Source organism: Brassica napus, chromosome C7 (assembly GCF_020379485.1).
Source record: "Brassica napus cultivar Da-Ae chromosome C7, Da-Ae, whole genome shotgun sequence".
In the NCBI taxonomy this organism is placed as follows: Eukaryota; Viridiplantae; Streptophyta; class Magnoliopsida; order Brassicales; family Brassicaceae; genus Brassica; species Brassica napus.
The window spans coordinates 36,524,470-36,536,350 of NC_063450.1; the positions used below are offsets into that span (position 1 = coordinate 36,524,470).

At 33.5% G+C, this 11,881-nt stretch overlaps 1 protein-coding gene across 1 annotated transcript; it reads left to right on the forward strand.

Moving 5' to 3' along the window:
• The first annotated feature begins 3,327 nt into the window (after positions 1-3,327).
• LOC106439289 (zinc finger protein SHOOT GRAVITROPISM 5-like) lies at positions 3,328-6,498 on the forward strand. Its single transcript, XM_013880694.3, has 3 exons — positions 3,328-3,941; positions 4,333-4,735; positions 5,587-6,498. The coding sequence occupies exons 1-3, from the start codon at positions 3,761-3,763 to the stop codon at positions 6,329-6,331; spliced, it is 1,329 nt and encodes a 442-aa protein (XP_013736148.1). The 5' UTR covers positions 3,328-3,760; the 3' UTR covers positions 6,332-6,498.
• Positions 6,499-11,881: the final 5,383 nt, after the last annotated feature.

Below are 11,881 nucleotides of genomic sequence, written 5' to 3' on the forward strand. Positions count from 1 at the left end.
TATTGTTAACCTCGATTAAGGCTCTTTGATGACAGATCTGTGGTCTGTATGCAGATTTGTTATTAATTCCTTTGTAGATCTGGGTTTCTTGATTTTGCAGATTTGTTCTAGTTTTCAAATTTGTTTTTTTAGGGTTCCAGATCCGCCCGTGTGTTGTCCACAGTGGTTGTGAGAGCTCTTCAGTTCCGTTCTGTTGTCCCTCCATCTGCTCTCTTCAGTTCCGTTCCTTTGTCCCTCCATCTGCTGTGTGTACCTCTGGCCAAGGGATTGAGATCCTGTTAATATCTCATGGTTTTTGAGCTTGTCTTAGTTGGTCTTTGATTCGGCAACGATGTTGCAGTAACGTGGTGATGCGTCGTGAGCAGTTGTTGGTTGTGGTTCTTGAGAAATAGGTTGTTTCTGAACATCTATTAGTCTCTGTGGTTTGAAGGAGACTGTCTCCCGCCCTTTGCAATAGTGTTTTTTCTGGGTCTTCCTTTGGTCTTTGTCTTCCTCGTGGCTTTGTTTGGTTGAAGCAATATAAAGAGGTTGAGGCATGGAGGCTTCCAGCTTATGGTGCGGTTGAGTAAGTGCTCGGTGGGTGTTGTTTCATCCTGGTTGTTGTCTTGAGTTTGTCGAAGAGGTTCGTTGTTGTCATCGTGAACAGGTGGTTCAGATGAGGTTTCTGCTCTGATTGAAGTTGTCATATGTGTTGCGTTGCAAGAATTCCGGCTAATCATAGACTATTAAGTCTCTGTTCTTTATCTATGGTAGTTTGCTTATGGGTTTCTCAAAAGGAATCTAGGTTTTTTAATTTAAGTCTCTGTTGCCCGTTGTTTGGGTTCTTGTTTCCCTGTATGGGCTTAGCTTCCGGGGATGTTCCTATTATTCCGCCGGCTCGGTAATTCACCTTTGTATCTTTCAAAGTTTTTAATGAAACCAGATGGAAAAAAAAAAAAAAAAACCTACCTCTAAGGAAATGACTAAGGAGAAAGGCAAAAGCCTAAAAGGAAACGACAATGGAGGGTGGAGAAAAAGGTCACGTGAGTAAGACGTAATGTCACGTGCAAGATCGAATAATTTATTTTATATATTTTCTGTGAGGTCCAGTAGAGTTTATATTGATAGAGTAGTATATAATAAATTAATTTACTTTCATATTTATTCTTGGCGTCAATTATTATGCTATGCATGTATTTAGATTTATCGAGCGCCTGTCTTTTACTATATACTACTATTTTTAAAGAAAATCTCTTTTTATTCTTTTTTTTTTTTGACCAAATCTCTTTTTATTCTTCCCTTAACTAGTTAACTATATGGGCCATGTACATCCAATATATAAGCCGAATAGAAAATAATCGTTTTGTCTAAATAATTGAAAGTTATAGAGTTTGGTTTTTGATTCAATTATTCAATTATCCTTGTATTATTCACAAGAACCATACACATTTTCCCTCTCCTTTGTTTCCAAGTGTAATTTGAAAAGAATCTTAACATGTAGTCATTTCGTTGTGGACCAACCTTTGAAAAATGATGACATATCATTTCAACAATGACAAAATTGGTTAGATCCTATTGGACTGCTTTAACAACGATGGAACGCAAAGATGTATAAGTGATGTATAATCACACTATTTAAAGGACTTGAGAGTGACCGTCAAAAAACTAATCAGGCTACATATTATAAATATGCTAACCTTTTTTTAAAACCAATTATGGTAACCTAGTTATTTAGTTGTTTCATCTATAAGAGCATCTCCAAAAAGACTCTATTATAGAGTTTTGCAAACTCTATATTTGAAGTTTAAATGTGTTTTTCTCCAAAAGCAAAATTTCAAATTTAACTCCCAAATTATTTAGAATTTACACTATACTCCTTATATTTGTCATAATTAATATAAATCCATAAAATTTTTGTAGATAAATAGCACATATATAAAATATTATAGTAATATTAATTAATAAAATATTACACTAAAATATAAAATTATAAATAGAAATACATAATTAAATATTAAACTACAAGAAAAATACCACATTATTACATAAAATTATTTTAAAATGCTCCATTTTCGGTTATACAAAATTTGTTTGGAAAATATTTTAAAAGTTCTGAAGAAAATTTACTAGACTATTAGTGTTGATGTAATATTTAAATTTGTGTAATAATTATGTCTTCATGTATATATCTTCTTAAAAAAAATTATTAAGTTTCTTTTGTAATATTCTTGTTGTCTAATTCTACTTTTAAAATATTATAAATCTTATTTTGATTTAAAAAAACTTCTATATGTAAGATTTTAATTTATAGAAATAAATTTGAAATATTTAAAGTATACAAAAGTTTTAAAGATTAAAATTATGGATGAGAAAATACTTAAGAATCATAAATGTGATGTATAATTAATTATAAGGACCAAAATGAAAATAAAAGGATGAAACTTCAAATTTAGAGTTTTAAGAAGTGAAACTTCAAATATTTAAAAACTCTATATTTGAAGTTTTGAAATTTTTTTTTGGAGAGCAAAAAACTCTATATTTGAAGTTATAGAGTTTCTTTTGGAGATAGTGAACGCCATATATATCAATATAAAATATTTCTCATTATTTGCAAATAAGAATTAAGAAAGACTCCTGATATATATGTGTATATATATAACCTGCACTAAAGTTGGTAATCCTAAATTCGATACAAATTTATATCGGAATAGATAGCCGCTTAGTTACTGAGTCCACCATTAATGGAAATATAAATTCCATACAAAATTATAGTAGCCTAATGAAAACAATATATGAATGGTGATCAAAAGAACGATAAAGAATAATACATTCTTTAATGTTCCTAAAAAAATCACTATTCATAAGGAATAATTTTTTCTTCTCATTCGTCACTACTTCTTTTTTTTTTTGCAGAGAAATAAAGAACAAAATTATTTTTTGTCAAATTTGAGATGGAACAACCATTTTTTTTTGTTTCTGTAGTTTTATTCCTTTATGTTCATTTCGTATTTGTTCCTCTTGTTTCCATAATGGTCACCGGTCCTCTTGTTTCTAGAATTGTCACCGGTCGGACCATATTTATTTAAATTGTTTTTTCATACGTCAGGTAATTTGTGAAAACAACGATATATTTACAATGATTATAATAATTAATGAAGGTTCAAGGAAATCAGACAAATTCATCAATCAGACAAGATATGGGTCCAAGCCAAAAATCATTATATGAAACATACTCTAAGAAACAAAGTCTTAAATATAAATACAAAATAACAAAAATAAAAATCCAAATGTAAATCTTAATAAACACAATCCTCTCTCTATCCTCTCCAACAGTGTGTGTAATGATGGAACAGTGCAATGAGCTTTATAAGCAGAGGCAATATAGGCATCAAAGCCCCATAACTTGCTCCAAACTCTCAAGTGTATGAGAGAGAAAGGTTAATGATTCGAAATAGATAAGAGTGAACTAGAGTGAGAAAGAGAGAGACCCAAGAAAAAGCTTTCATCATAATATATAACATAAGCGAACTTTGAAGTGTCTAAGAAAAAGTTTTGAAAAGCTTTTGATGCAGAAAGCTTAAAAGAACTTTTCTCCCCTATCTCTTCCTCTCTCTTTATTACTCCTTACTCTTATTTGTAAAAGCTGAACCTCCCACTATCTTCAAAATCCCTTCTTATTCTTATTTTTGTTTTTGTCTCTGGGTCTTGTTTCATCAAATCAATCTCTACAATCCAAATACAATAAAGTCAAAAAGAAAGAGAGAAAGAAAAGAAGCGACTGATGAAAACAGATCAAGGAGCAGTGGTGATGTTGGATGATGCTGCTTCCAAGAAGAACACTACTAACACACGTTGTGTGGTTTTTTCTTCTTCTGATATTTTACTCCCTTCTTCAGAAAATGGGGTCACCACCACAAAGACATCCACCCAAAAGAGGAAAAGAAGACCTGCAGGAACACCAGGTAATAATGAAGTCGCACTATAAATTTAGTTTTAAGTTTCAATCTTTTCTGAATTTATTTCTTTATGTCCAAATTCACTCATGGGCATCATTGGTACTTTTATCTGGTTTTCTCTTAAACTCCACCAAAACACACATTTTGTTAATGTTTAACCAAATACATTCTTTTGATGGTTAGAATTTAAGTTAAACCCCATTAAAAGTTTTTGTTTAATCAAAGATATGTTTTGTGATGGGTTTTATTTTAAAGTTTCATTATGTTTCATATTACCAATTTCAAATTTATGGGGGTATTAATGGGCTCTTAAACCCCCTAATTTAAACTATTTAAAATAAAAAGTGAAAAATCTCAAAGTATTAATGTTTTAATAGGTTTTGTTTCTTCTCTTTAGATCCAGATGCAGAAGTTGTGTCACTATCACCAAGAACTCTTCTTGAATCAGACAGATACATATGTGAGATCTGTAACCAAGGGTTTCAAAGAGATCAAAATCTCCAGATGCATCGAAGACGTCACAAGGTTCCATGGAAGCTTCTGAGGAGAGACAACAACATAGAGGTGAAGAAACGAGTCTATGTTTGCCCTGAACCCACTTGTCTTCACCATGATCCTTGTCATGCTCTTGGAGATCTTGTCGGGATAAAAAAACATTTCAGACGAAAACACAGCAACCATAAGCAATGGGTTTGTGAGAAATGCTCTAAAGGTTATGCTGTTCAATCAGATTACAAAGCTCATCTCAAAACTTGTGGCACTAGAGGCCATTCTTGTGACTGTGGTCGCGTCTTCTCCAGGTAAACTTCTTGTTCTTCTCACTATAATTCGATTTTTAATCAGAAAATATTCCAACTTTTTGAATTTTGGACCGTTTTTATCAGTTATTGGTATTATACAATTATTCATGAAAGATGCCAACTTTTGGACAAATTTGATAAAAAAATTTTGCTTAATATACAAGAAACTGGATTTGATAAATTATGTCTTTTTTTTGGAAAAAAATAAAATTGCTCTAGCGACCCAAAACCAAGATTCATATTTGTGGACTAAATAGCCTTGTTTGATTTGACCATCTCTCAAGAATTTTACTAACTATGTGTATTGATATGTATGCAATCAGTCTCTTAAGATTTCTATTTGACTGTTTTGTTTGGTTTATGACATGAAAAGAAATTTAATTATTTATTGACCGGAAAAAGAAACTTATAATAAATTAGGTTAATGACATTGACTCCCATTCTCTATAGAAATTGCATACTTTAAGCTTTTTAGTGGACTTAAACTCGTGTTAATATAGGATTTAGGCTATAGAGCATGTTTAATGGGGGTTCTTATAGTGGGGTTCTTACCGGAATATAAGAATCCGTCTCTTAACTTTTAACTAAAAAAGCTAAGAACCGGTTCTTAAATACTCTTAAATAATATCTAAGAACCGGTTCTTACCTTTTTTTTAGTTAAAAGTTAAGAGACGGATTCTTATATTCCGCTAAGAACCCCCACCCTAAAAACCCCCATTAAACATGATCATAAGCCTAAACAGGGGAACTCATTATTAAATTATAGGTTTGCCAATATATAATCACTTTGACAGTTCATAACCCTAATATCTTATGAAATCATTTAATAAGTTTCTTTTCTTTTATTTTAGGGTGGAGAGTTTTATTGAACATCAAGATAACTGTTCCGTACGGAATGTTCACCATGAACCGCCGCCACCGCCACAAACCGCCGCCATTATCACGGCCTGCTCCTCTAGAACCGCCTCAACTGCAAGCACTCCATCTAGCGAAACGAATTACGGTGGTGCGGTTACGGCTGCGACTCCTCTACCTCTAGAAGGACGTCCAATTCATATCAGAAGCTCATCTTTAACGCCTTTAGTTCTCAACAACTCATCAAATCTCAACCTCGAACTTCAGCTCCTTCCATTGACGCCAAATCTAAACCCTAATCAAGAATACCAACAACACAAAGTTAAAGAACCATCTCTTCATCATCATCATCATAATCATGATACCACAAACTTAAACCTCTCCATTGCTCCATCATCATCATCATATCATCATTACAACAACTTTGATCGCATAAAAGAACTAATGGCGAGTGAACAGATCATGAAGGAGAAAGCTTATGCGGAGGAAGCTAAAAGAGAAGCAAAGATACAACGAGAGATAGCGGAAAATGAGTTTGCGAATGCGAAGAAGATAAGGCAGCAAGCACAAACTGAGCTTAAGAGAGCTAAGCTTTTAAAGGAACAATCTATGAAGAAGATAAGCTCAACGATTATGCAAGTTACTTGTCAAACTTGTAAAGGACAGTTTCAAGCGACGGAAGAGACATCTCTTGTGGTGAGTTACATGTCGTCAGCGAATACGGACGGAGAGGGATCATAGAGTTTGAAAAGGGTTTTTATATATCGAAACTAAGAAAAACTAAACATTTTATCTGATATTTTTGTTTATTAAATTACGTGGTTTTCCTAGTATTCCTCTTACCATATTTTTACGTGATGGTTAAACATTGTAATCGCTACAAAATAAAAATTCCATGTCTCATAGAACCGTTTGCAGTATCATTTTAATTACCATTTACCATTTTAAGACTTTTTAACTGGCTATTTGTATAAATAACGTGGTTTTTAGCCTACGTCCACATATGAAAACTTGGTCAAATCTATAACTTTCGTGTATATTGAGTTATTTGTGCTTGTATGTCTACAATATTTTTCGTGAAGCTTAAACTGAGATAGTTCAAACATTTTACTGATGAAAGCAATCAAAGTAACAGGCTCCTTGACAAAAAAAAAAGTAACAGGCTAATAAAATCTATATGTAGCCAATAATTTATTGTTAGGTTTGGAAAAGGTTTTCACTTAAATTCTAAATTAAATACAAAATGTGTAAGCTAATTGCTTGGCATGAGTTTATATATACTGAGAGATGGAAAAAGTATTATGATGTCGTTTAAGGTCCGTGACCGTTACACTCATCGAGGTGCATAAACAAACATCGTTTCATCATTCGTTAGATTCGGACAAAAAGTGTTGATCTAATCATCTAATTCATGATAAAACAGTCCGACCTATTTTCGCTTATTGTTATTACACATTTTAGCAAATTTTCTATCTACTCATTTTCTTACAAATATACTCATTTATTGTCTCTTATTTTTCCACATATATTCCTAAAAATTCATTTCAGTTCAAATAAGAAAAAAATAAATAAAATAGGTTATTGTTATAAAAATAATGGAAAAATCTATCTATATTCATAACATAGAAGGTTCCTTATATAGGAGATTACACCGTCATAGATAAATGAAAAGATTACAAATCATAATCTTTTGATTATGAGTCATCCACAATCTGGTTCATAACACTCCCGCTTGGATGCCATAACCATTTAGAGCTTGTAATGTGCTTTAATGTTGTCTCATTAAAACCTTACCAGGAAAGCCCGATCGAGACAAAACTATGGTGAAGGAAAAAGAGTACAACACACATTATTCCCCCTGATTTGGACATTACTAAAGGTCCCTTGGACCTCTCCAATTTTATGCAATCTGTGGGTGATGAAGATCTTAGGCAGAATATGCTTCGTCCTCGAACATGATAGTTGGTTCTTCTTTACCATCGGCCATGCCACAATCTGATCGAACATATTGAGTCATCGACCTCAAATACACACACACGAAATCTTGGATGATGTTGCTGTAATATGCGTGTACCACCATGTGTAAAACATAACATGTCTCAAAAACAAATCAACAAAACTAAATAACCCCTCTTTGGGCTGGTTAGTATAAAATAAACCAAAATCAAAGGCTTCTTCATCGTCCTTCTTATGGACCAAACAGATCAATATCTAAAACAAGACTTCTGCATCATCCATCTCAGGACTAAATGGACTTCTTTATCGTCCACCTTTGGACTGAATGGATCAGTGTCCAAAACAAGTGATCTCACGCCCATGTACTAGATAATGGGTGAGACGGGTCCATATTAAATCTCTCGAGTACCTTTTTTTGTATATACTATTTGATGCAAAAGGATTTCATTGTTAATGTACTCAAGCTGTAATCCCAAACAAAACTTTATTTTCCAAGATCTTTCATCTCAAACTCTTTCTTGAAATATTCAACTGTTTGGAAAATTGTATCCAGAGGTTCCTAGGATATTCAGATCATATACTTTGATGATTATCAATATTGTTCTCGAGAACTTGCTGTACTTTTAGCTCAATACCCTCTAGTACTTTCATTATCCAGTGGACCATATAAATATGCAGTCACTACATCAACTTGCTGCAAGTCTAATTTTCTCTCTTATATAGCCAGACTTATGAGAAATCTAAAAGTAGTTGCATCCACCACATGGGAGTATGTCTCCTCATAATCTATTATTGGTGTTTGTGAGAATCCTTGTGCAACATCAGCTTTATATCTCACGATTTCTATTCCTTACAAGACCCATTTATATCCACTGGTTTTAACATCATATGGCGTCTTAATCATATGGCCAAATACGCATTTCTTCCTTAAACTATTTAACCCCACGTTTCCATTCAATCCAATCTGTTATATGAGTGCGCACTCTTATATTGACGTGGGTTCATAATCCTCGCTTATATTCATAAATTCAAGTGCTAGCTTGTAAGCAAATAAATCATCTTATGTCGACATTCCTTATTGGTTCCATTATGTTACAGACATGATATAATCGATTGAGATTCATTATTATCATGACCTTTAATACTTTGCAGCTTGGCGTCCCAAGCTACATTGTTTGGTACCTGTACTTTAGAGCCGGCCGGCCTTATCTCCATATCTGGGATGGTTTCTTTAGTAACCTCGGATTTGGATTTTGATTATCATTCTCTGCACTTTTCTTTTGTTTCCGAGGATTCTTATCTTTTGGAACCTATTGGTCTACCACGTTTCATACGTTGTCTAGACTCTGTAGCAACTTGACTGTGTCTCTTCTTGGACATCAAATTTGTTGGTGCTTTACAAGCTGGTTTATATATGACTTAGTCATTCTTTTTCGGGTCAGCAAATGTGTATGTCATTTGATTAGCTAGCTTTGTAAATGTATAATCTTTGGATGTCTATTTCACATTCTTTAGTCCGAGGATCTTGCCAAGACATTGATGGTTGATTTCATTCTATTTCTTTTACCATTCTTTTACCTGCTTTATTATTTTTCTCCTCCTGGTCTTAAAATAATTCGTGTACCTGGCCTCAAATATAATCACCCATAGTTGGCTCAAAATACTTTATTATTGTGGGAGAATCATATCCAACATATATCTTCATCCTCCTTTTGAGGTCCCATCTTAGTTCTCTGTGGTGGAGCAATTAGTACATAGACAGCACATCCTAATGTCTTATGATGGGGTATGTCTGGCTCTTGACCCGTTAATAATTATGATAGGGGATATCTATGCTCACTAAATGGTATGATGCGTATTAACTTCGGTGCATGTAAATTTCGTGGGGCCCAAGCTGTGAATGGGAGTTTTGACCTCATAAGTTATGGTCTATCAATCAGTTATTTGCGTTTTAAAAGATTTTGGCCAAGCCGTTCTTGGTACAGACATGTATCACAGAATTGTCCACACTTACCCCCCATGGACATACCATAATCATTTAAACGCTTGGAACATGTATTCACCAGTATTATCTAGACATATAGTCTTTATTTATGAAAAATGGGCTCGCATCCGTTTTACTGGTGATGGCCTAATGAGTTTCCCTTGTGTACATGCTACACACGTGAGATTCTTTGGGATAACTCTTCTTATTTTTTAATGTGTACCTTTTGAATATCAATTTTCGCATCATGTTTGGACCAGGATGGCCAATCCGGTTGTGCCATAAAGTGTATATTTTCGCAGGCTTTTAGCCTTCTATCATACTGATCTATGCATAGTCTAGGTCAGTAGAGAATGCAGATATAGTCTTTAGGACTTATTATGGTCTTGGGCGATTTTATACATATATCTGAAGGAACTCTTTGTTTCCTTCGCTCATTGTTTCAATATGGAAACCATTCATTCTTATATCTTTAAAACTCAATAGGCTGCTCTTGCTCTTAGAGCTGGGTGAATATAAGGCATCACTGATTTCTAGATGCATACCCTTAGGCAATAATATATTAGCCTAGCCATAGTCTTCTTTCAGACTGGCAATACCTTCTTTAGTACTTATATTGGCGTTTTTCAGTGTACTCATATAGAAAAATCATTCATTCATTTAATCTAAGCAGACAATGTAATAGAAATAAATTCAAGGAGATAAAAATCAGAGAAAGCATACATGCAAAGCAATCACACAAGTTTGATGTCGAAATCAGATTATCAACTTGATTCTTTTAGGCAATCATAAGTCTTATATTCCATAAGATCATCTTGATCATGTTCGAAATTATTTTCACCATCTTTATAGACCAAGTGGGTTTCAGGATTTTTCCCTTTCAGACTCTCTTTGATAGAGGTCACAAAAATGTTTGAGAGTCCTTCATATCTTAGCCCAATGGTTCCCCATTCCACATCTATGGCACACTGATTTGGTCGAGCTTTGTGGTTTAAAGGATATACCACGGCCACTGCCATAGTGATTCCCACGGCCAAATATGTTATAGTGGTCATGGCCGTGTGGTCTATCATTCTGGACGTAGTTACCTTTTTTTCTGCGGCCTTATTGGTATCAGGTAATGGGGTTAATCCAGGAGGTCTCAATTCATTGTTTCTCATCAGTAATCCATTATTTTGCCCAGCTAGCAATAGACTCATCCACGGACTTATAGTCCTGGATTCTGAGATTCCTCCAATCAAATAAGGTCTTTGGTAATAACACCGTTCTTTGGTGATCATATCTCGATTTTTTTTAACTCTGTCCAAAGGTTTAGAGGATTCTCTATAGTCAGATACTTATCTTTGAGACTCTTAATAAGATGATGGCTAATAATTAATATTGCCATGTATCAATCTTTCTCATTGGCATTATTGCCTTCTATGATACATTCACCAAGTCTTTTTGACTTTAGGATAATCTTTGTATCCAATGCCCACCGTAAATAATTATCTCCAGAGAGATTTAGGGCAGCAAAATCCAGGTTGATTTTCGACATCTCAAATCATATATCACTCAATATTTAGGTATAATTTTCATGCGGCCTTACTCTTAAAAACAATCAATTCGGATTTCAATCTTGTGAGGACAATGAGACTATCAATCTTAAATGCATTTAATCAATCAGTCAATTTCTAGCAAGTCTCAGCAATACTATTTCTATGTGCTCATAATATTATGGTTTATCAAGACTAGCAAAAACATATTCAATTAATCATGCAATTAGGGTTTAACAATCAATGAATTTTAGCAAGACTAGTAAAAAGATTTATTAATCACTCAATCAATTTCAAGGCTGATTTTAGCAATACTAGAATATAGATTTCAAGCATGAATTTCAATGAATCAGTTTCAAGGCTGATTTTAGCAATACTAGAATATAGATTTCAAGCATGAATTTCAATGAATCAGTTTCAAGGTTGATTGGTATTTAGCATAAACCATGTGTAAATAATTTATCTAGTATCCGAATTTATCAAACCTCAAAAACATATAATCAGATCAATCAATTTAATTGAACTTAGCATACAATCTTAAACCTCAAGACATTAGATTTTATCATGAATCTATCAACCTAGCATACGGATTCTCAATTCTCAAAGACATCCAAATCAGATCAATATAACCTATCATACGGATTATTTAGGGTTTCTATTTAAAACAGATCAGATTACAAAACTATCAATCCTAGCATATGATATTAAACCTCAAGAATCATGCAATCAGATCATTCGGATTTTAAACAAGTAAACCTCAATCAATCTATCAACCTATCGGATTATATAAGCAAAGCAAGCTAGCAACCTATCGGA